At 34.7% G+C, this 22,297-nt stretch overlaps 1 protein-coding gene across 3 annotated transcripts in view; it reads left to right on the forward strand.

Moving 5' to 3' along the window:
- SLC44A1 (solute carrier family 44 member 1) overlaps positions 1 to 22,297 on the forward strand; it is a 167,048-nt gene that overhangs the window by 92,372 nt on the left and 52,379 nt on the right. For all 3 annotated transcript variants that reach the window (XM_037494487.2, XM_037494485.2, XM_037494486.2), the window contains exons 5-12: positions 2,896 to 2,989; positions 10,050 to 10,219; positions 12,290 to 12,379; positions 14,978 to 15,117; positions 16,729 to 16,915; positions 17,855 to 18,020; positions 19,248 to 19,404; positions 20,088 to 20,171. In XM_037494487.2, coding sequence (XP_037350384.1) covers positions 2,896 to 2,989; positions 10,050 to 10,219; positions 12,290 to 12,379; positions 14,978 to 15,117; positions 16,729 to 16,915; positions 17,855 to 18,020; positions 19,248 to 19,404; positions 20,088 to 20,171 — 1,088 coding nt within the window. The remainder of the gene's footprint in view (positions 1 to 2,895; positions 2,990 to 10,049; positions 10,220 to 12,289; positions 12,380 to 14,977; positions 15,118 to 16,728; positions 16,916 to 17,854; positions 18,021 to 19,247; positions 19,405 to 20,087; positions 20,172 to 22,297) is intronic.

A 22,297-nucleotide genomic window follows, 5' to 3' on the forward strand; every position in this document is an offset into this window, starting at 1 on the left:
TCTCTGTCCTTCAACCCTTTGAGCAGGGAACAGTATGTTTTCTTATGATTGTTACTACTAATACTCTCTAAAGATCTTTTTCTTTAATCTATTTAGTGCAGGATCTATTTAGTACTGGCCTCTGTCCCAGAATACCATCAGAGATAAGGCTATTATCCTTTCATTGAGTTTCCTGGGAAAGTATTTATAAAAGTGAACTCTGTTGCACCTGCTGACCTCCTTTTTTAAGTGAAGAAAGGGTGGGGATGGAGATTATGTTCACTGAATTCAGATTAAGCTGGGTGTTTTGATAGCATTCACTCAAAGTGCTTTAGTTAGGGTCTCTTATATTGTGTAAATAAGTTCCATCTTGGACTCTGAAAGAAGTAAGTTGACAATTTTGATGAGGAAGTTCTGTAGTTATTGGCACAGTTGCTATTTTTTCATGAGTGATTCTATAGTCAGACTCCCAGCTATATTAGGATTCATCTAAAACAGTTGGGATTCTGTCATGTTTTCTCTAAAATTGCTATAAATAGAATCTAGTGGCATTATCTTCAAACATAAAAGACAATCATTTTAGAAGAGTAAGAGATTTAATGCTCATGTTTAACTTTAAAAAAATGGAAAAGTGATCAATAATCACTTCAGAAGTTTAGTTTCCTATTGAGTCTATCTTAAGAAAATAAACTTGGACAACAGTGCCATGTAACTTTAAGTGTCTCTTTAAAAAGTAATTTTTTACTTTTTTAAATTACTTGATGCTTTATATACAGTAGATATTACCTGTATTTTTGTAAATATGCTATTATGGTCCATATATTTAAGCACTTAGCAAGTTGGTTGCTGATCTGAGGGCAGCATTACTGACTAAAATGTTAAGTTTTTGTGGCTTTCTGAAAATACTTTTGATTAGTTACACAAGCTATAAATGAAATAAAATTACTGTCCCAACAACTTTTTTCCCTATATTCCCCTCTATCTTCTTCTCACATCTTTCTATTATTAATTTAATATTAAAATCTGCCATTTTCACTTCACATTTTACCTTCAACTTTTTCCATAGTGATACAGTATTAAAGTCCATTATTACTTTACTGCAAATGCAAAATTATTCTCTAGTATTTAGCAATTGTTACAAATAAATTAGTAATCTGGGAGGAATATCAATTAATAATATATAAAAATAGTTTACATGACATAATATAGGCAGTCCTGTGCAAAATTGGAACTAGTGCCTAGATCTTCTCAGTAAACATTTCTGCAACAAACTTTATAGTATTCTAGTTGCTACATTACAAAATTAGGTCAATAAAATAAGAGTTATCAAGGATTTGATGGGCTGTGGATTTTATATATTCCTTAGATAAATGGTTGTGTACATAACTAATCTAGGGTTGAATTTAAGCTGTTTCAAGCTATCTGAAAATTGGGAGTCCTATTATTAACTTGTTCGTTTATTTACAATTAATTTTTCTTGTTTTTAAATTAAAAAAAAAGTATTCTATGAATGCAGTTACTGAAAATGTTTAGTAATAGAAAGCATAGGAAAGGGAGACAGAACATGTAGTTGAGCATGGGCTTGTTATCAAACAAAAGATCTAGGGTTTAATTCTAACTCTTCGCAGCTGTATCATCTGTCCAGTCATTTACCTTATCTCATAGCCTCTATTTCCTCTTCTGTAAGTGGGTTAAATAATGCTTGCCTTAGAGAGTTATGGCATGTGTGTCTGTATATATATACATATATAGAGAGAGAAAGAGAATGAGAAAAGGAAGAAGGAAAAGCAGCAGCAGCAACAGCTGCTCATCTAGCAGTGACTTTCTAATTGTACCCAGTGTGCCAAGTCCCTCACATACTCCAAAACTCCTCTTGGGATGAGAAACTTTAATGGGGGACAGAACCAGTCTTGGGAATGTATTGTTTTTGGCCTAACCCTCAAAACCACCGGGGCTAGAAAGCACTCTTGGTTTCTTCAGTAGGGTAATTTTATCATGTTTCTTTGAGTCAGTTGTTTGGAGGCATTCCTGGATATAGTTTGGTCAGTTACAATTTAAAGAGCCTTTTTAAGGAAAAAAATACCTGAATACTTAAAAGAACTGCCACATAGCAAGTACTCAGTAGAGTTAGTTATAGTCCTTGTTGTTATTATCTTTATTATAATTAAAATTTGCACATAACCTCCTAGAGAATAATCAGATTGAGGACTGATATTATAGATCAAATCAGATTCTTAGCATTCTATAACATATGAAAGTTGTTTTTGTTTTTAGTTTTTATTTAAAGATTTTTATTTATTTATATAAGAACTGAGGTACAGGCCAGAGGCGTGGGAGGGTGAGAGAATTCACCAGAGACAGAGCAGGGAGCAGAACAGGCAGACAGACCGAAAACACTGCTGAGGGGAGCAGCAAGCTAGACAGGAGAGGTCTGCCACGCCATGTGGGTAGCTCCCTGGCCGACTGGGAATCGAACCTGTGCTGCAGAGGCTGCAGACAGCTTCATAGCTCTGCACTCAACCCACTGCGCCATCGGGGAGGCCCTGTTTTTATTTTTTTAAACATACTCTCTTTTATTTTTTGTGTAGAAAAACTGGGATGTAGGCCAGAAGTGCAGGGGTGAGAGGATTCACTGGAAACAGAGTGGGGAGCAGAACAGGCAGATTTACTGAAATACACTGCTACGGGGAGCAGTGGGCACAGGAGAGGTCTGCTGCACTGTGTGGGTTAGCTCCGTGGCTGGGGATAGAATTCAGGCCTTAGCGATGATAGAGCTGAGACAACCCCTAGGCCACAGGAAGACCCAATGTTTGAAAGTTTTATGTGTTAATATTAACATATAAAGTAAAAGTGAATAGCAAGTGAATTTCTGTGGACTCTGTTGTGGTAGCTGACATAAAACTTTTCTTTCAACAGGCTCAGCACTATGTAGCTACAACCTAAAGCCTTCTGAATATACTTCATCTTCAAAAGCCTCTGTTCTTTGCCCCAAACTACCAGTTCCCGCAAGGTAAATTTTATTTTGTTAACTTGTGAATTTTGTTTTTGTAGGTAGATTTTAAACTACATGTTATTCTGAAAAACATCACTTGATGATGCTCTGCACCCTGAATACTTTCACATAAAAATGTAAAGGCTAGTAGTAAAAATGACACTGTGCATTCATTTATTTTTTAAAACGATACACATAGGCACACACCTTTTCTCATTCTCAAGCATTTTAGATTTCTTTGGGGGCTTATTTTTTCTTCAGTGCCATAATTTTTAGGAAGACAAAACTGCTGAATCATTATAAAATGTACAATGAATTTAGAAGCCATGTCTCACGGTCTCCAAAGATTCTTTGAAGTGGATCCTAGTAATATTTAGTGGGATTGTTTTTTGACTTATAAAGTTAAAAAAATGCCAGTGATCATTCATTATAATTTGTTTCAGGCTATAATAGACTGTTTGCCGTATCTTCTCCAAGCTCTCATTCAACAAATATTTTATGTGCCCAGTGTGAATAATGGGTGCATAGATGAAACGAGAAATGTTCTTTTTTTGAAAGGATTTTTACAATATTTAAAATTATTGATAGATTTCATAAAAAGGAAACAAATTCTCAAACATTATAGAACATATCTTCAGAATTAGATATATCACTAACCATGTGTGAGAAGAATATAGAATTGAAACCACATTATATCTCAGTATATTACACCAAGCTATTGGATAAAATTTTGAGACTCATTGTACATCTGTTTTCCTTTGAATTGCTTATGATTGTAATTTGTGCTTTATTTATTTGCATTTGAACTTCCTGTTGAAAGTAATAAAGGACATATCAGTTAAATTGATGCTGCTCTTTAGTTACGTCAAGTAGGTATTGAAATTGAAATTGAAAGCCTATGGACATATAAATTAAAGGACTACTTTAAAAGATAAGAGGAACTTATAAATTTTGGGCTTAGGTAGGAGACTCTAGTCATGAAAATTGAGACTATTAGGGAGGCTGTGGTAGTAAAGAAAAGGAGGTCCTTTGAAAGTCATTGAAGAAAATTTTATCAATGTAAAAACCAGGAGTGCTCTACTCTTATTTACTCAACTTATTTTAAATGCATACTATGAGTATAGAATCACTATTTTAAGACATAAAGATACTATGAGGATAAGCAGAAAACCCTGGTGTGAGGATGAGGATGCTCTGCTTCTGTATAACATGGATGGGGCAGGGATGGGGCTGTTCATACTACACCCCTTCCTCTGCCTTTCATCTCTGATTTCACCCTGCTGAGAACTACCTGGTCCTGGTTATGGTGGGTGATCCAATGTTTACTGCTTACACATACACCCTCACACACACATACACACACACCCTCACAAATGGCATCCTAGGGACATTCACTGGAAGACGAAGCTTACTTTCAGGGTCATGGGTTTTAGAGACTGGAGGAAACATTTGACATCTAACAAGATCATCTGTTAAAGTCTTAATAATCCATGATGCAATAATGAACGTATACCTCATAAAAACCTGACTGTATACTGTGTTTGTTCTGTAAAGATCTTTTTTTTCTTATTTCAGTCCTTACGATCTAAGTATCTTATCACTTTTGTCTGAATTAAACCTATTGGAAAGTGAAAGAGAAGAAACAGCTGAAAGAAGGAAGGCAAACTGGGACCTTATAAATATGAGTCATTTTAGTATTTTGCAAGCAAAGTGAAAGACTCATAAAACAATAATTTTGTTTTAATAAAAAATTCGAACCCTGCTCCATTCTACACATATTATTAGAAACTAAATTTCCAAAGATGAATAAAATCTAGTTTCTGTCTTCTTAAAAGTAGGAATAGTATGTTTGTTGACTTTCTTCATTTTGATATGCACCAAAAGAACATCACATGACAAACCTGTGATGCCAGCAAATGGCCTTCGGTGTTTTTACATCTCTCTTGCTCTCCTCCTAGGAGCAATCTGGCAGGGCAGGAAGAGCTGAATTTTGAGTCTGGATAAGCCTAGAGGTGAATTCTCTGACACCACTTTCTGTCAGTTTGAGCAAATTTCTTAACCCCAAGTTTCTTCATATGTAATGGGAATATTAATATTTCTCTCATGGTATTGTAAGAATTAAAGAATATGCATTAAACATCCTATCATTATGCCTGGCACTTGGCTTAGAAAGTATTATTTCTCTTAACTTCTAGAACCTCCTCCATAGTCCCCAGTCTTCCCAGGTACCCAGGCATCTTCTCCAGAGGAAGGCAGTCTGTTTTAGAAAAACCTTTTGTAAACACTTGTGTCATTTAATTAATTGCCAAATGGTTACGGTTCCTAAGAGTTTTTGAATTTTAAGAGCCATTGCCTAGAAATGCTGTAGTTTACATAAATTAGTAACTCTTTTCTTTTTAAAGATTTATTTATTAATGCATACAAGAGCTGGGTGCAGGCCAGAGGTGTTGGGGGAGGGGGGTTGAAAGGATTCCCCAGAGACAGAGTGGGGAACAGAACAGGAAGATTGACCAAAGTACACTGCTGAGGGGAGCAGTGGGCAAGTCAGGAGAGGTCTGCTGTGCCATGTAGGTAGCTCCCTGGTGGCCAGGGGATCGAACTTGTGCTGCAGAGGCCGCAAACAGCTTCATAGGTTACATCTTAACCCCTTGAGCCACCAGGGAGGCCCTAAATTAGTAGCTCTTGCAGAAATGGTAAGCTGAGTAGTAGGGAAGACTAGCTAGCCTATACACTTATAGTGCTAACATTTAGGTATATCTAGAGAAAAGAGCAATACTAGAAACTGATTACATAAATTCAGTTTATTCCCAAAATACTTATTTTGTACCTCTGGATGCCAGAAAAAATACTAGTGTAAGGGGGTTAATAACATGATGTGGACATGAGAAACTAATAGCCAAGAAAAATATGTATTCACATTTTTAAAACAAAGGATTCAAGGTAAATTAACATTTATAAATAATTTTCTCTGTGCCAGCCACTATATTAAGCTTTTTAAATGTATTACCTCATTTCACCCTTACAATATCTATAAGGATGTTACTCCTAATTTATAGATAAGAAAATAGAAGTTAAGAAAGGTTAAATAGGTTACCCAAGGCCACAAAACTAATTGCTGAAAATCAGCCTTTGAATCCAAGATCTTATAAACCCTATACCACAATTAATTTTATTAAAGGAGTACAGAAATGAAAGGAGAAAGGAAAGGAAATGTATAAAAACCACTGCAAAGTGCTATTTAATTTTGACTTATTCCTTACCTTTTGTGCAAGAGTCTACAGAACCATTTATTGTTATTCATTCTTAAATAAAACTGTTAGTTAGAATCATGTGTAATTACTTATTTATAACCTGAAGTTTTAATATAATTGTGTGAGATGCAGTCTCCTAACTCCTCTTATGAGTCATATGTACAAGAGATAATAGGCCTGTTTGTCATCACACTTTGAGGGTGCTCGTTAACTGTGATAGCCTGAAGATGGACAGTATGTTTGCCATGGTAAGATACACTTTTCCAATGAGTAGCTAATTTAAAAAAAAATCTTTAAAAGACTCATTTTAGATTCATTTTGCTCTTGTTGACTAATGTCTCAATAATGTGAAACAACATCAGTTCCTAATGGGACTCCATTGACTTCTTAAAGATTCAATATTCTGTGGGCTTCAAAAGGTAGGAAAATTTACTATAAATAGAATTCTTTGTGTTCTCTTAATTATGAAGAAGAGAGTGTGTCATTTAGGTTAGACATTAAAGTAAAAATGATCTCATAAGCTAGTTTCTCAGAAGTATTTTCTGAGAAGTATATGAAATCAGCTAACTCATCTCATTTTAAATTATATACATGGCATTTAAGTGGTGAAATGTTAGACAAACCATTTCAGTGCCATGAGTACATAGATTTTTTTAATAAGAAAGCAATTCAAGTATTAAAAACTCATGACTGGTCAAGTATTTGTTAAGAAAAAGAGTGACAAATGAGAATTTAGTACTTTTTACTTTGATGATAAGTATTTAACTTTATTTTGCTACTGTGTCCAAATGTTATCTTCTCTTTTATTTGCCTTCTATTTCTGTTATTCTTTACCATGAAGAGCAGATTTTGACCATTTTGATCATCAGCTAAACAGCGTAGTCAGTCAGCTTGTGCTAATTTTATACTTTCAGATTTAGAACTGTCAGGTTTCTTTTAACTGTCATAGAGTGATTTTTAAAATAAGGGAATGTAGTTATTTTTTCACAGTTCTTTGAAAGATGTTGTAAAAGTACTCTTTTCATTTGGCCAATGTTCATATAAAGTATAAAAATGACTTGAAATGGTAATTAAGAGATTACTTGACATTTCCTCATAAATAAATGAAGAATTAAAATTTTAAGAATATTAATTCTTCCCTTTTAAATAATCTATCCTCATTCTAAGTCTGAAAAACACTGACGATGCTGTGCATATTACTTCTATTAATTTGGAATCACTGACTTATGGATGGGCTTACTATTATTGTTATGCTAGTATCTGAAATAGATATTCAAAGGACACAACTCCTACCCTGTTAGCTAACAGATGGAGAAACAGAGGGTGGAGGAAGAGAGTGATAACATTGCTGTGTAATATTAGGAAAATCACCCAGGGCTTTTGAACCCAAGTCACTTTTTCTTTCCTTTATCACAGACTCCACTGTCTTTTGGGAATGATATGTATTTCTCTTTGAGTGTAAAAATACCTCTACATCCTGTTAGGATATTGGAGATGGAGGGAAAGCCACTATTAAACTGATAATAAAGTTCACTTACACTTATCTGATGGGAAAAAGGAAATAAGCAGGGCCAAGGAAATGGGTGGATATTAAAAACAAGTAAAAGACATCAGGTTTCTTGCAGTGGATGTATTTTATATTCTAGAGTGGAGAAAAGTGAGTTAAATAGAGGCTACATCAGAGATGATAGGGTAATAGATAAAACACATGAAGATATAGATTATCATGGAGCAGAAAAGACTTTAGTTTTGAAGAATAGAGAATTGGGGTTTAGTTTAAAATATGGTTAGAAGTCCTTAGACAGAAACACTAATCTGGCACAGAGAATATTATCAGGAAAAAAGTAGTTGTAGGTCCACAACCAAGTTGTCAGTTTAAAGGTTTCTGTCCCAAATCAGCCTCCATTAACTTAGGAACTTATAGTTATTCCTTTTTGATTCTTTCCTATGATATTTTTAAACAAAGTCCATTTTACTTAAAAGAATTCTATAATTTGGGCCTCCCCTGGTGGCGCAGCTGTTGAGCACTGGGCTGCGAGGCTGCCAGCAGCCTCTGCAGCGCCGGTTCGTTCCCCGGCCGCCAGCGAGGGTCCCACCCAAAAAAAAAAAAAAATTGTATAATTTAATATTTTTATATCATTAGTGAAGGACAACTTTTGGTCAAAAAACCATGACTTGTGTACCTGAAATTTAAACATTACTCAGAAGGCTCTGACTTCCAGCAGTCTTATGACAAAATATATCTTTAGCATTAACTTTTACTAACCTCATTTTGGAAGTATACACAAATGTACCCACTAGTCACAGTGGCAGTTTTTTTTTAAATGAATGTTTGTGTCACATTGTCACATCATCATTTCTTGATCCATTTTACTGAAGCATGTCTAAGATAAAGCTAAGATAAAGACTAAGATAAAGATCTTTACAATTATGTTTTTATATTGTTCCAATGAAGCTTAACAGTATGGAAGTTATTACTTATTCTTACTCACAATGGTGTTCATTTACCAGCATTTAAAAAAAAAAATCAATGCATAGTTTACTTGTATTCTTATTTGAAAAGAAATAATGTGCTTTGAGGAAGGGAACAAAGATTCCAAGGTGTTCAACCACTAATTTTACCAAAATACAGTGCTAACAAAGAATGAGAACACGTTTATAACATTCCAGTCAAAAAATGTATTTGAGCTGAGGCTGATAGTCCTATAAATAATTCTGAAAATGTGGGATTCATGTTTGCAATGACTAAATTTTAACTGAATGCTCACATAATTGTGCACTTGTGCAGGGACACACATGATGCTCTTAGAATACAAACAAATAATTACTTGAGGGTATGTTCATAGTTCTTTGTTTAAAATCTCTTATTGATTAGACATGCACAATCCTCTGAGAGGCTGAATAGAACCATGTTTTATAACAAACCAGATTTATGTCACAGTTCACATGCAGCAATGTTCCTTCATGAGTTAAAACTGCAGTCAATGTGTGTAAGCCCAGTGTAACCAATTACCTCTGTTTTGGACACAATCTCATCATAACAACATAAAAACAAAAGAAATTAGCCCTGAATATACTGATGTAACAAGTTAGATTTTTCACTTGTTGATATTTTCTGTTCACATTCTTATGTATATGTCTTTTATATGGAGATACAGTCATCACATTAGATTAAAAATTTCCCCTGTACTATTACATCATAAATGTTTACATATCTTAGTATTCATAGCTATTGTTTCAAATAGCTGCATATTATGCTGTAAGTTGATGTCTTGGCATGACTAATTTATATGAGACTTATTGAGCGTGTGCCCTAAACACCCTTTTTAATCTCAAATTTTGTATGCTGTTCTGAGTTTTATTAATGGTGGCACATTTCAAACAAAAGCATGCGTGTTTTTTATTTTAAGTAGCTTATGGTAAAAATTTATTTTCAGTTCAATAAAGTATGTTTGTAAGCTTTGTCATTTGCCCCTTGATTAATAGATGTGTAGGCTGAGGAGTTTTAAGTGTTTGGTTTGCTTTCGGTAGTTTTGTATGTGTGTATGTGTGTGTATATGTGTGTGTGTTTCTTTTCAGAAGGGGAGGGTAATGTCTTCTGTTGGAATATGCACTCCACCCTCTTTGATAAAGCTTGTGGTAAGATTTGCATCACTACCCATGACAGTCATCTTCATAGCATTAAGCTCACAGCTCTTAGCTCCATATGATGTGTGGAGGGTGGAGTGTATTGCAGTCATATTCACCTTTCATTTGTGTGTTTGATGTGGCATTTATATTAAGTAGGAGTAATTTTTTTTCTGATTTTTTTTTTCTTGTGTCACCAGTGCACCTATTCCATTCTTCCATCGCTGTGCTCCTGTGAACATTTCCTGCTATGCCAAGTTTGCAGAGGCCCTGATCACCTTTGTCAGTGACAATAGTGTCTTACACAGGCTGATTAGTGGAGTAATGACCAGCAAAGAAATTATATTGGGACTTTGCTTGTTGTCACTAGGTAATTGTTTTTCTCATTATTAGCTATTGCATAGTACTGCAGTAGAAGACTGTTCTGTCTTTTAGTTGAAATATGAAAACTACCAGAGATACTTGTAAAATGTAAATTTCCCTTAGCCAAAATAATTGTTTCAGATTATATATAGTTATGAATATTGCATATATGTTGATATAAATATATGTGTGTATCTATATATATATCTGAAACTCATTTCCCTTCTTTTTTCTCTCATTGGAGATAACCGGTGTTTCCCCAAACTTTGTTTACTAAGTCCATAATATCCTTTAATATGATAGCAGGAGATTTCTTTTAATGAATCAACATCCCTTTGTTTTTAGTTATGACTCTAAGAAACATACTTGCTTATAAAAGAGATATGAGACATATTCTCATATATTTCCATCGAAGAACAGACTGAGAGATTAGTTTTGCAATGTGTATTTTTTTTTCATTGGTACAGTTCATAATATTACTAAATTGTTGGAAAATTTATGACATATCCACTTGTTAGCCATTATCTGGTCAATAAATAGATAAAATAATCAAATAAAAATGTTATTTTCAAGAGGTATATGCCCTACATTATTTTAGAAACTCTGTAGCCATTTCAGAATTTATAGATCTTTTTTGTTAGAAATAGTTAAGTGTAGTAGGAACCAAATAACTGTTCATTACATAGTAAATTTAGTATTTATGCCTTTAACAACAGTTATAGTCATTGAGAAGATACTAGCTGTATTTCCGTCTTGTCATTAGAGAGTATTTTCTTTTTGCTTAGGTAGTACTTGACTCAATTGAGATAATGCTGTCCATATGAAAAGCTATTTCTGTGATATTTGAAACGCTCCCATCTGTTTTTGGTTCCTGTACATTTATTGCAAAAGTGAGTACCTTAATAATGTTACCTAGTCATAGATCCGAACCTTTTATTTGGCTTTGCAGATGGACCAAAAAAACTTGACTATTAATGTAGCTTTGTATTATCTGATTTCTGAAATAGTTAATACTTTAACCAAAGGGAATTATCTGTAATTAACACACACACACACACACCCCCTTACAAATGGTGATGTTATTAAGCCGTTGGAATTCTATTTTCTGTTAGAATGGTTCTCTTTCGAGGTGTAAGATCTTTGTTCATTAGTTTGTGAAATGAGCCTTGAAATCATTAAAGGAGAAAAAAATCATGATTTCAGAAATGAATTTTCCCATGAAAGGGTTAAATCATAACTCTCTCAAAAGTTTAGCACTTTGGACTTTAGTGTGGGGTGGGTAGAGGAGTTGAATAAATTTTTCAAGCTAAATTTTGTTCCTTTTTAAAGAGCTTCTCTGTCAGGACTCCTAAACTCCCCAGTTAATCGAAGTTGGTAGCTATGGGTGTGCTATGGTGGTAATATCTGATGGGGGTATCTGAGTATTACCTCAACTAAAAATAAATAAATAAATAAATAAATTGAAGTATCCTTTCGAAAATAAAAAAAGAAAAGAAGTTGGAGGAATTTTGGCCTTCATAGTCTTCAGGATATTATTCCATAGGACCAAACTGTAGCATTTTACAAGAGAAACAACGAGGAAAGATAAAATGCCATCTGGCATGTTGACTGTTGTTGGTCCTGAAATCCAGAGATTCCTCAAAGAAGTGTAGCACCTATGTAACTGATCTCTGTCTATGTGTGGTAATTTTTCTTGTCACCAACATTGCATGTCATTCTCCACACTTTGTGTGTTGGCATGTATGTCTGCATGTGAGTTCTGATGTCTCCCCGTGGTGAATCCACAACAGTTATGTGCTGTTTTAGAGTCACCATACGCATTGCATGTATTCTTTTCTGCCGTTTATAAACCTATAGTTAGGGGTTTTGGGTTTTAAGTGATTTTCTGTTCAAGTGACACAAGTTCCAAAGTTTAAGTGCAAAAGCAGCCCATTCCTTAGCTAAATTGTGGTCATGTCCTTTTTAATCGCAAAAAAAAAAATTGTTTCCCTAGGAATAAAAACAATTGAAACAGTTTCTCTTTATATTTTCTAGTGTTTTCAAATAATATTCTGCATGTTCTCTATCTTCCCTACAGTTCTGTCCATGATTTTGATGGTGATAATCAGGTATATATCAAGAGTACTTGTATGGATCTTAACATTTCTTGTCATACTCGGTTCACTTGGTAAGCGGCTTATTTCTTTGGTTTTTATTAATTAGAATTAAGAGTTTAACGTTTGCTTTTAACTCCATCATTTCAGAACCACTTTATTTTAAATAATTTTCCTCTTGTAAGGCTTGTGAATTAATTTATAAATTGTAAAAAGACTGAGAAGTGGATTGTATTGATAGTTCACTGAGAGGTGAACTAAATCTAATAGTATGGCAAGGTCACTGACATTTGGAATAAAAACAAGTGGAGATGTTTTATAAAAAGGGGTTAACGTTGTTCTGTCATTATCAGTTTTGGGGGAAGAGCCCAAGAGAAAAGAAAGGAATTGAAGCTTTATACTGTTTCTTACTCTTTAATTTTCAATTGATTCTTCCAGTGTCCTCTGCTTTTCAAATGAAAGGACCCTTTCCTTTTATCTTACATTTTTTAAAAGGTCTAAATCAGCCAGACTTCGCTGTTGAAGTTCTTTTTGAAGTGTGGAAAAGTGTTTGTTCCTGGCAGGATAATTGTGTGTGTGTGTGCACGTGTGTGTGTGTGTGTGTTTTAATTTTTTAATTTTATTGCTCTCTTCCTTGTATTGACATTCTGTTTTCTGTATTTTTTAAAATTGTTTGTAATGAAACAGTCTTTATTTCTATATTATTATCTTTAAAAGGTGTTATTTTCCCCTCCCAATTACAAATGTGATACCTACTTATGGTATTTAATACTTCCTTGAATAAAATACATTCATGTACACTACATTATAACACAATTACAATAAAAATATATAAGAGGAAGGTTTTATTTCTTTCACCTCCAGTTACTGTTACACTAGGCATTAATTTCAATGTGAGTTTTGGGGAACCAGAGACATTTAGTTTATAACAGATGGATAGGTTTTATAATAAACCCCAACTCTATCCCTTACTAGGTATGTGACATTTGCATACTACTTAACATTCCTAAATTTCAATTATCATTTGTAAAGTGGATCTAATAATACCCACTTAATAGTATCATGGTAATTAACTTTGGTCACATCTATTGCACAGTTCCTGGCACAAATTTAAACGTTTAATAAATGTTATTCACAGGGTCATTGTAAGCAGTGTCCTCCTTAATGTGTGTCATTATCTTATTCTTTTTGCCTTGAACTACAATGTTTTATTCATGTTTATAGAGAGTTTATTTTATTTCATTTTTGAGAGTATTAAAAAGTTTCTAAACAATTTTCTTGTACCTTCAAGATTTTAAAATGGGTCTTTCTCTTTCCCTGAGATATGTTTCATAGACTTATGGTTGTTTTGATATGTTTACTTATTTTTCAATAGAAGTATTGCCAATAGGTAAGATATAGTATTTCCCCTTGACTCCATTCGCTCTTTATTTGAGGCAGATACAGTTCAGGTTAGTTTAGTTAGATCTTAGACCAGTTTCTTTTCTCCTGGCATTTATCTTGTCCAACATATACATAGACTTCTGCTCTAAATCTTCCTTTTCCTTACCATCACCTGCAAGGCTCATGTGTGATCTGATCCCCAGCTATCTCTCTCCCCACATCTCTTACCAGTTTTCTCCTTGCTTATTGCTGTAGCCACAGTGATGTCCTTCTCCCTCCTCTCCTGCCAGACATGGCCCCACTCAGCATCTTAGAACATGCTTTTACTGCTTCCCCTGAATAGTTTCATAGATTGCTTTCTCCCTTTGACTCTGTTTTTCAAATATTTTCTCACCGATGAGGACTTGCTTACCCATCTTACATAAAATCACATGCTTTCCCAACCCCAGAATTTTCTAGTCCTCTTACTGGGTAACTTTTTTCTTAGACTTAATTTACTATGTTTTTACTTGTTTCCTTATTCTTTTGTTTCCACATTACAGTATAAGATACATGAAGGGGGAGAATGGGATTTTGTTTTGTTCACTGCTCTTTCTCCAGCACCTTGAACAGTAGATAGTGTAAGTCCTCAAAATGTTTAATTTGAATGAAGGTGTCTGATGCAGCTCTCATACAGAAGCAGGTGTGCCTCCCTCTTTAGTTCTCAGAATCTCTAAATCAGTGATGAGGATTAAAATAAACTCCCATCCTTAACACCCACACTGTTAAGCTCTCCACGACTTCCTGTCTTTGCTCCTGCGTTTGGTAGGAATTGCAGATATTTCATCAACTGCACAGCCGTGTCATTGCTAGGCACTGAGTACAATGCAGACCTTTGTCTTCCTCGGTGTCATAGCTAATGTCTGTGATCTTGACCAGGCTCCTTCATTTAAACAGACACTGAGGTACTGTCTGTGACCCATTCTCAAGGATATCTGTTTTTGCTGACTCTCAGCTTCAGAGTCATTAATAGATAAGAGTTGAAGGAGGTCTGTGTGGTAGATTGAAAGATTTGTAAGTGTGTAATGTAAGTGAAAGATGAAAGATGAAATGAAAGATGGTAGTGGGGTAATTAGAGCTCCCCTTATGCTGGCAAAAAGTCAGAGCCATGTGCCTAGTGCCTACTGGCCAGATGAAGTGTTCCTGTGATATATCATGATGATATATAGGAAGGTTCAGAAAATTGAGGCTTTATGTTATACACTTTTTTGTACTACTTGTTGTAAAAAACAATTATTTTTTGTCTCCAGGTGGCACAGGTGTACTGTGGTGGCTGTATGCAAAGCAAAGAAGGTCTCCCAAAGAAACAGTTCTCCCTGAACAGCTTCAGATAGCTGAAGACAATCTTCGGGCCCTCCTCATCTATGCCATTGCAGCTACAGTGTTCACTGTGAGTATAAGATTAGCTGTGTCTTTTAGGCTTATGTTTTTATTTACAGGAGATCATTAATGGAGCAGAAACTCAGCTATAATTATTGCATTCCTCACCCTGATCTTCATTAGGTAAAAATCTCTGTCTACAGTGTATGACACACTTGAAAATCTTCAGAAGGCTTCCCTAATTGATGAATGCTATTGGATGCATCTTTGTGTATTGTACTGTGTGCTATTTAAGAGAGCATTTTCACTTAGAATGTTCACAATATGGTTAGCTAGTAAGAATGTATTTCTTACTGTCATAGACAATGTAATCATTTTTTGAAGACAGCTCTTTTTACTATAGAAAAGTATGTTAACATATAGGTCAACTCATATCATTCTGTCTACCGGTTCACAAGTTATTTTTTTCCTTTTAAGTTTTCTTTTCACATTATTTAAAATACATAGTGAATTTCACTGCTTACCCACAATTTGTAAAATTACAACTTAATATGTGGTTAAATAATCTGTATTCCCTCCCATGGTTCATCTCCTCTTCCTATTGAAAAAAAGGAGAAAAAAAATCTCAAGTCTCTTGTAAGAGAAACCCCAACCATTTTATTAAGCAATAGAAACAAAAAAATAAAAGCACTATAAAATCATTGATCCCAAAGTTATTTGTTATTATTTCATAAACTTTTATGAATCATCCTGTAAGTACAATTTATCATGCTCTGTCAGAATAGCAGGGGACAGAGTGAATCTGATATGGACCCTGCTCTTAGGAGTTCTTGGTGCAGTAAGGGCATGAAGGTATTAATACTTCCCTGCTATGAAGAGGGCCCAGTGAACTAAGGTGGAAGACTGTGGTGCTGTGGTGGTGGGTATGGTCCTCTGAACATTTGCAGTGTTGTAAACCAGTGTTAACTCATTAAAAAAAAACACACACACAGAAAGAGGGGCTTCTCTTGTGGTACAAGGGGTTAAGTGTCAGCACTATGAAGCCATCTGCAGCCACTGAAGCATGAGTTCGATACCCAGCCAGGGAGCTGACCCACATGGCACAGCAGACCTCTCCTGTCTCGCCCGCTGATCCCCTCACCATGTATTTCAGTAGATCTACCAGTTCTGTTCCCCACTCTGTCTCTGGTGAATCTTTTCACCCCCGCACCTCTGGCCTACACCCCAGCTCTTGTATGCATAAAAAATAAATCTTTAAAATACATGTATATAATATATATATAAAAAAAAGAAACTTGGTGTAGGGAATCTCCCTGCTTTTGTTGATCATGTCATGTGGTTCTCCCCATTTTCAGAATGACGTACGTCTATTCAAATAAGTGTCTCATTCTGTTTGACAGCACATTTTGATTTGTATTAAGTGAGAAAAGAGAAGGTAGAAGAATTCCAGGATTTCCTAATAATTTAAGAAGTCCTTTCATGCTTAGCTTTAAGAACATTCTCAATATACAATTGAAAATGCTAAGTGCTACAAGAGAGATGCAGACTGATAAAGTGTTATTGGGATTCAGAGAATGATATTTCCACATATTGGAATGAATGTTTATGTTAAAAATTCTACCCTTATCCTCCCAACTAAAAACAATAACTGGAACCTTTACCCTCCATTCTCTTCATACAGGTTATCTTGTTCCTGATAATGTTGGTTATGCGCAAACGTGTTGCTCTCACCATTGCCTTGTTCCACGTGGCTGGCAAAGTCTTCATTCACTTGCCACTGCTAGTCTTCCAACCCTTTTGGACTTTCTTTGCTCTTGTTCTATTTTGGGTGTACTGGATCATGACACTACTTTTTCTTGGCACTACTGGTAAGAAGACATATTACTTTTTTCTCATAGTGATAAGTCTGGTTTGTATTAAAATATTTTAAAATATCAGTGAGATGTAATTTCTTCAGACATTTATTCACCTAAGGCCCAATAGCCCTCAGAACACATTCCCTGTTGCGATTTTTAGGTCATCCTAGCATTGTAGGTCTAGACCTGGCAAGGCCAGAAATTGCATCCTTCTTTTGAGATGGTTGTAGATTTGAGATAAGCTCCTCTACTGATTTGAACATTTATGTACCCTGAGATGGACGAGAATGCAGTACTACTCTGGAGTTGCCTCAAACCCCAAGTAATCACCAAACATCAACTTTCTTTCTTGGGATTTTTTAGTTTGGTAATGTCATGAACCTTAGTAGAACTCCTAGTGGGGAAACAGTTCATATTTAGACTCTCAGATATTCTTGTAGCTATACTTAATATCAAAGGTTACACTGAAATGAAATGAATTATGAGTAGTGTAAGGTTATAAAGCTTATATGTAACTTCTGATCATTCAACACATGCTTACTTTGATAAGAACAATTCAGTTAAATATGCTAAATTTTATACTAATAATTTAGACCTAATAATTTAGGTCTATAATTTTTGAACAGATAGTATCTGAAAAATAAAATTAAAGTGTTTCGAAATTCAACCCTAAATTAAATAACTGATAATGTGATAAGAACTGTATTAAAATAGAACAACATTGAAAAACTTTGGATGATGCCTTTGGGAAAATCAGAAAGCTTAATTGTACAATGTTTGACTTCACAACTTTCCAAGTGTTAATTATTTTTGTCCCTTAATGAAATAGCACTGCAGTCATCAATTTTGTTGTTTGGGGATAGGGCCCTATTGCTGGAATTTAGACTAATAGCTGTACTTTTTGATTTATACTTTATGTGCTTCTTTTCTCCTTTCTTGGTATTTTCCTAGGCAGCGCTGTTCAGAATGACAAAGGCTTTGTGGAGTTCAAAGTTTCTGGACCTCTGCAGTACATGTGGTGGTACCATGTGGTGGGCCTGATTTGGATCAGTGAATTTATTCTAGCATGTCAACAGATGACTGTGGCAGGAGCTGTGGTAACTTACTATTTTACTAGGTGAGGATTTGTACTTGTCAGAAAACTTAACACCATCTAAGTTATTGAGTCTGAAGGAGCGGAACTGAGTTTCATTTCTTTAAAAAGTAATTGGAAGTGGGGCCTCCCTGGAGGCGCAGGGGGTTAAGTGTCAGCACTATGAATCTATCCGCAGGAACTGTGGCACAGTTCAATCCCCAGTCAGGAAGCTGATCCACGTGGTGCAGCAGACCTTTCCTGTCTCTTCCGCTGCTCCACTCTGCAGTGTATTTCAGTTAATCTGCCAGTTCTGCTCCCCACTCTGTCTCTGGTGAATCCTTTCACCCCCCACAACTCTGGCCTGCACCCTAGCTCTTATATGCATAAATAAATAAATCTTTAAAAAAAAAAGTAATTGGAAGTGAATATGACAAAAGGTTAGTTGATAATTCTGGGAAGTAGGAAAATGAAACATTATTTTATCCTTTGTGCTTTTCTGTAACTTTCTCAAAAAAATTAATCAGAATGGCAGATCATGATGTAACTTGAATTACATTTAGCAGAAGAATTAATTTTATAGTACTTTATATACTTTGCTTTATAAAAGATTCAAAATACAACTAGCTTTTTAAAATTGCTTGAGGGACCAGGAAAAAAGAATAACTATAAGAAAGAAAATATCAAAATCAACAAACAATTATGAACCAGAGACACTCTATGAGGAGTGGGGGGCAGGGAAAGGAGGGCTTGGGGTCAAAATAAGGGGGTTGTAATTATAAGGGGAATATAAAAATAAAATTTAAATAATAAAATAAATAAATAAATAAAAAGAAAGTAAAAAAAAAATTGCTTGAATCAGAACAAGTGTCATGATTCTTTTTCTAACTTCAGAGCTGAATATAAGTTGTAGGTCATACTTTTCCATTAAAACAAGTTGGCAGATCTAGATTGAATATCTTTTTAACTTCTCTTTTCTGAGTATACAGTTAACTTTATAAGTATCTTCTAATAAAAGATTTCAAAGCATAGTTTTATTTATTTTAAAGTAATAGAGCATACAAACCCCATGAAACTATCATAGAGAAATGAAATATTAATTCCATATGTTACACTTTTAGCATTTATATTAGTTACATATCATTTTACTATTTTGTCATGTAGCTAGAAAAGAAAAATTACTTTTTCACTGCATTTGGACTCTCAACCATTGTGCTTCCATACTGGTCTAGTCTTCATTTTAATTGTCTTTTTTGGTCATTTTTAAAACAGGGATAAAAAGAACTTGCCATTCACACCTATTTTGGCATCTGTGAGTCGCCTTATCCGTTACCATCTTGGTACTGTGGCAAAAGGATCTTTCATTATCACACTAGTCAAAATTCCACGAATGATCCTTATGTACATTCATAGTCAGCTCAAAGGAAAGGTAAGAGGAAAATACTCTTCTAGACTGTCTGTGAGTACATTCCAGACCTCAGACTTGTGTTTAGCAAACCAATCAATGATGTTAAGTCCAAGTTGTGAATGTTTTTTCTTCAAAGTTCTTATTAAGTGGAATCTAGTCCTTCTGACCTTATCTCCCACTCTTGCAGTCCATATGCTCTGGAAAATGCATGTACTCAACTATCCTGTACTTCTCTTCTTGTGTTGACGCACACACCTTCCTCCTAAAACCTCTTCCCCGTTCTTGGCTGCAGAAATAGTATGCATGTCAACATAGCTTAGTTCAAATGACACCTTTTCATAAGAATCTTCCATTTCCTCCCTCTCTCTCAAATAATGTTGTCTCTCTCTGTTCTCCGTGCTCATAATACTTGGTATCTGTATTGTATTCTGATTCTAACCCATTTATGGTTAGCATTTTTTCCCTCCTATTAGATTGTACATCCTTGCAGGTCTTACATATCTCACTGTATGCAGTATTTACCAGATGCATGACTTAAATGGATTGAAAACAATTCATTAGATTTTGAGGAAAAATTAGTGGCATGGAGGCCTTAAAGCACAGCTGTGACTTTTTAAATTTTAATTTTTCTAATATTTGGAATATTCTATATGATGATTTGATTCTTTGGGTTTTTAATTATTTTAATTTCTCCTCCTTTCTAGGAAAATGCTTGTGCTCGATGTATGCTGAAATCTTGCATATGTTGCCTTTGGTGTCTTGAAAAGTGCCTAAATTATTTAAATCAGGTAAAATATTTTAAAATTAATTGAACACTTTCTAAGCCAGGTTCTTTGTTTCTTCTTCCAAGATAGAATAATATAACTTAATGAAAAATGTTTTTTTCACAGTGTTATACGTTGTGCTTTAATTGTCTATTTCAATCATATCCTTACTTTTAAAAGTACTATATATTCTTACTTAGGCTCATTATTAAATAATCTTAGTACCTGGATAAAATATCATCAGGGTTCTTTTATTTCTCCTTAATTTACATCATTTTGTCTTTGATTTTTCCTGAGAATCTGTTGATACTTAATTTTTTAAAATGTTTGAAATCTTTAGTTTAGTGGAAAGCTGTTGTGACACTCCTTTTATGCAACTATCAATTATCATTCAAAACTAGTATGTTCTCTATGGAGAATATTTTTTTTTTTTGGTCCAACTGCTCAAGACTATGTTATAGGCCTGGAAAATATTATCAGCAGAAGTACTATTTTCAATGTGAATGGAGGATTGATACTAATGGGATAAAGGTTCTTAGGGGAACGGGTTAGGTATCTGTCTTTCTATATCTGAGCATGTAGAATTCTCTGTGAAGTACTCTTCCTCTCTTTTCTGTATTTTTTTAAACTACTTTTCTCCATTCCCTGAAAATCAATTCTAATGGCTTCAGCACTCATCTAACAGACCAAGGGAAAAATTGACTTTCTCATTGTTTCCTTCTAAGTGGGTGAAAGGTAGCACTCCATGATGCTCAAAGGATGATAATTCTGTAGCCATAGTGTTGGGCATGCCTTGAGTTTGCATTATTTCAATTCTATGGTTAATATGAAAAAGCGGGCATCGCTTTTCTTTGATAAAATATATCCTTGTAGATTGTAATATTCTATAGATATACAGTGTTCGAAAGGTAATTCTTAGAATAATTGGTAACAACCAGAAGAATCTGAAAAATTATATTTTTTAAAAATTTGGTTTGGAAATGACTTATCCTGTCAAAAAGTTGATGGATACAAACAAGATGATTATCATTCCATCTTATACCCATCACTAAATAGCTTATCCTCAGAGAGACAGGCCAAGTCCAGTTCACTGTCTCACTTCTTACAATCTTCCCACAGGGATGTCTTGCTCTTGCAGTTTCCCAAATGTGCATAGAAGTCTTTTCCAGTACTAACTGCTACTGATCCTAATGATTCTGACTGAGCATCACCTTCAAGAGCCCTCCGCTCACCTCCCCATTGACCTTCCACAGCTCCAGTTTATACCTCTATGAAAACACTAACATATTATATGGAAATGGTCTTGTTACTTCTTATTTCTACCTTTGGACTTTTAGCTCCTGATAGGCAAGGATCTTTTTTTTTTTTTGGTCTCTCCAGAAACTATCACTAATACATAATAAATTTTCTTTGACTGTTTTCTAAATCAATTATTAGTTTATCAGTGAATGTCTGAATTCATAAAGACTCACCAGGTGAGTCTCAGATTCCTTCTTCAGTGAGAGGAGAAAAATAGGCTTTAGGGAAGGATGACATATAATACACATAAATCAACCCTTATGGTGCCTGGCTCTTGGTATGCACCTGGTAAATGTTGTTCTCACTCTCTCCTGTGTTTTTTATAAAGAACTCCCAAGGTTTTGCTCTAAGATAAGAGAGCTATGGTGAAGATAATCCTAAAGGCAATTCTAAAGGTCTCTTTTCTCTAAAAATAAATGTAATATAAAATACTGAAGAGTTTGGAAGACCAAGACAAAAACAGAACATCTTCCATAATCTCACTATGCTAACATAAGTTATTTTCATTAATTTAAGTTTGAGAAAAATCTGTAATATTTTACTTTTAGTGTAATAACATCTGATGATCTAGACGCCTCATCTGTATAATGGGGATAATAATTAGGTCTGTAGTGTCCATTAGTGTGAGGATGAAGAGAGGGATGGCCACATGCTGTGAGCAGATGCTCAAACACCAGAAATCCTCACAAGTAATGACTGACTCTGTTGTACTCTTCACAGTTAAGGTCTTACATTTTTTAATGTGCTGCATTTTTTTCTGTTGTCAGGATTTTCACACTTTTCTGCTATGGTTCTTCACTTTTATGCTGAGAAAGAGTTTATGATTATGTGCTCATAATTGTTTTTGTGTT

Source organism: Talpa occidentalis, unplaced genomic scaffold, assembly GCF_014898055.3.
Source record: "Talpa occidentalis isolate TD23 unplaced genomic scaffold, MPIMG_talOcc4v2.1 talOcc4.7, whole genome shotgun sequence".
Taxonomy (NCBI): Eukaryota; Metazoa; Chordata; class Mammalia; order Eulipotyphla; family Talpidae; genus Talpa; species Talpa occidentalis.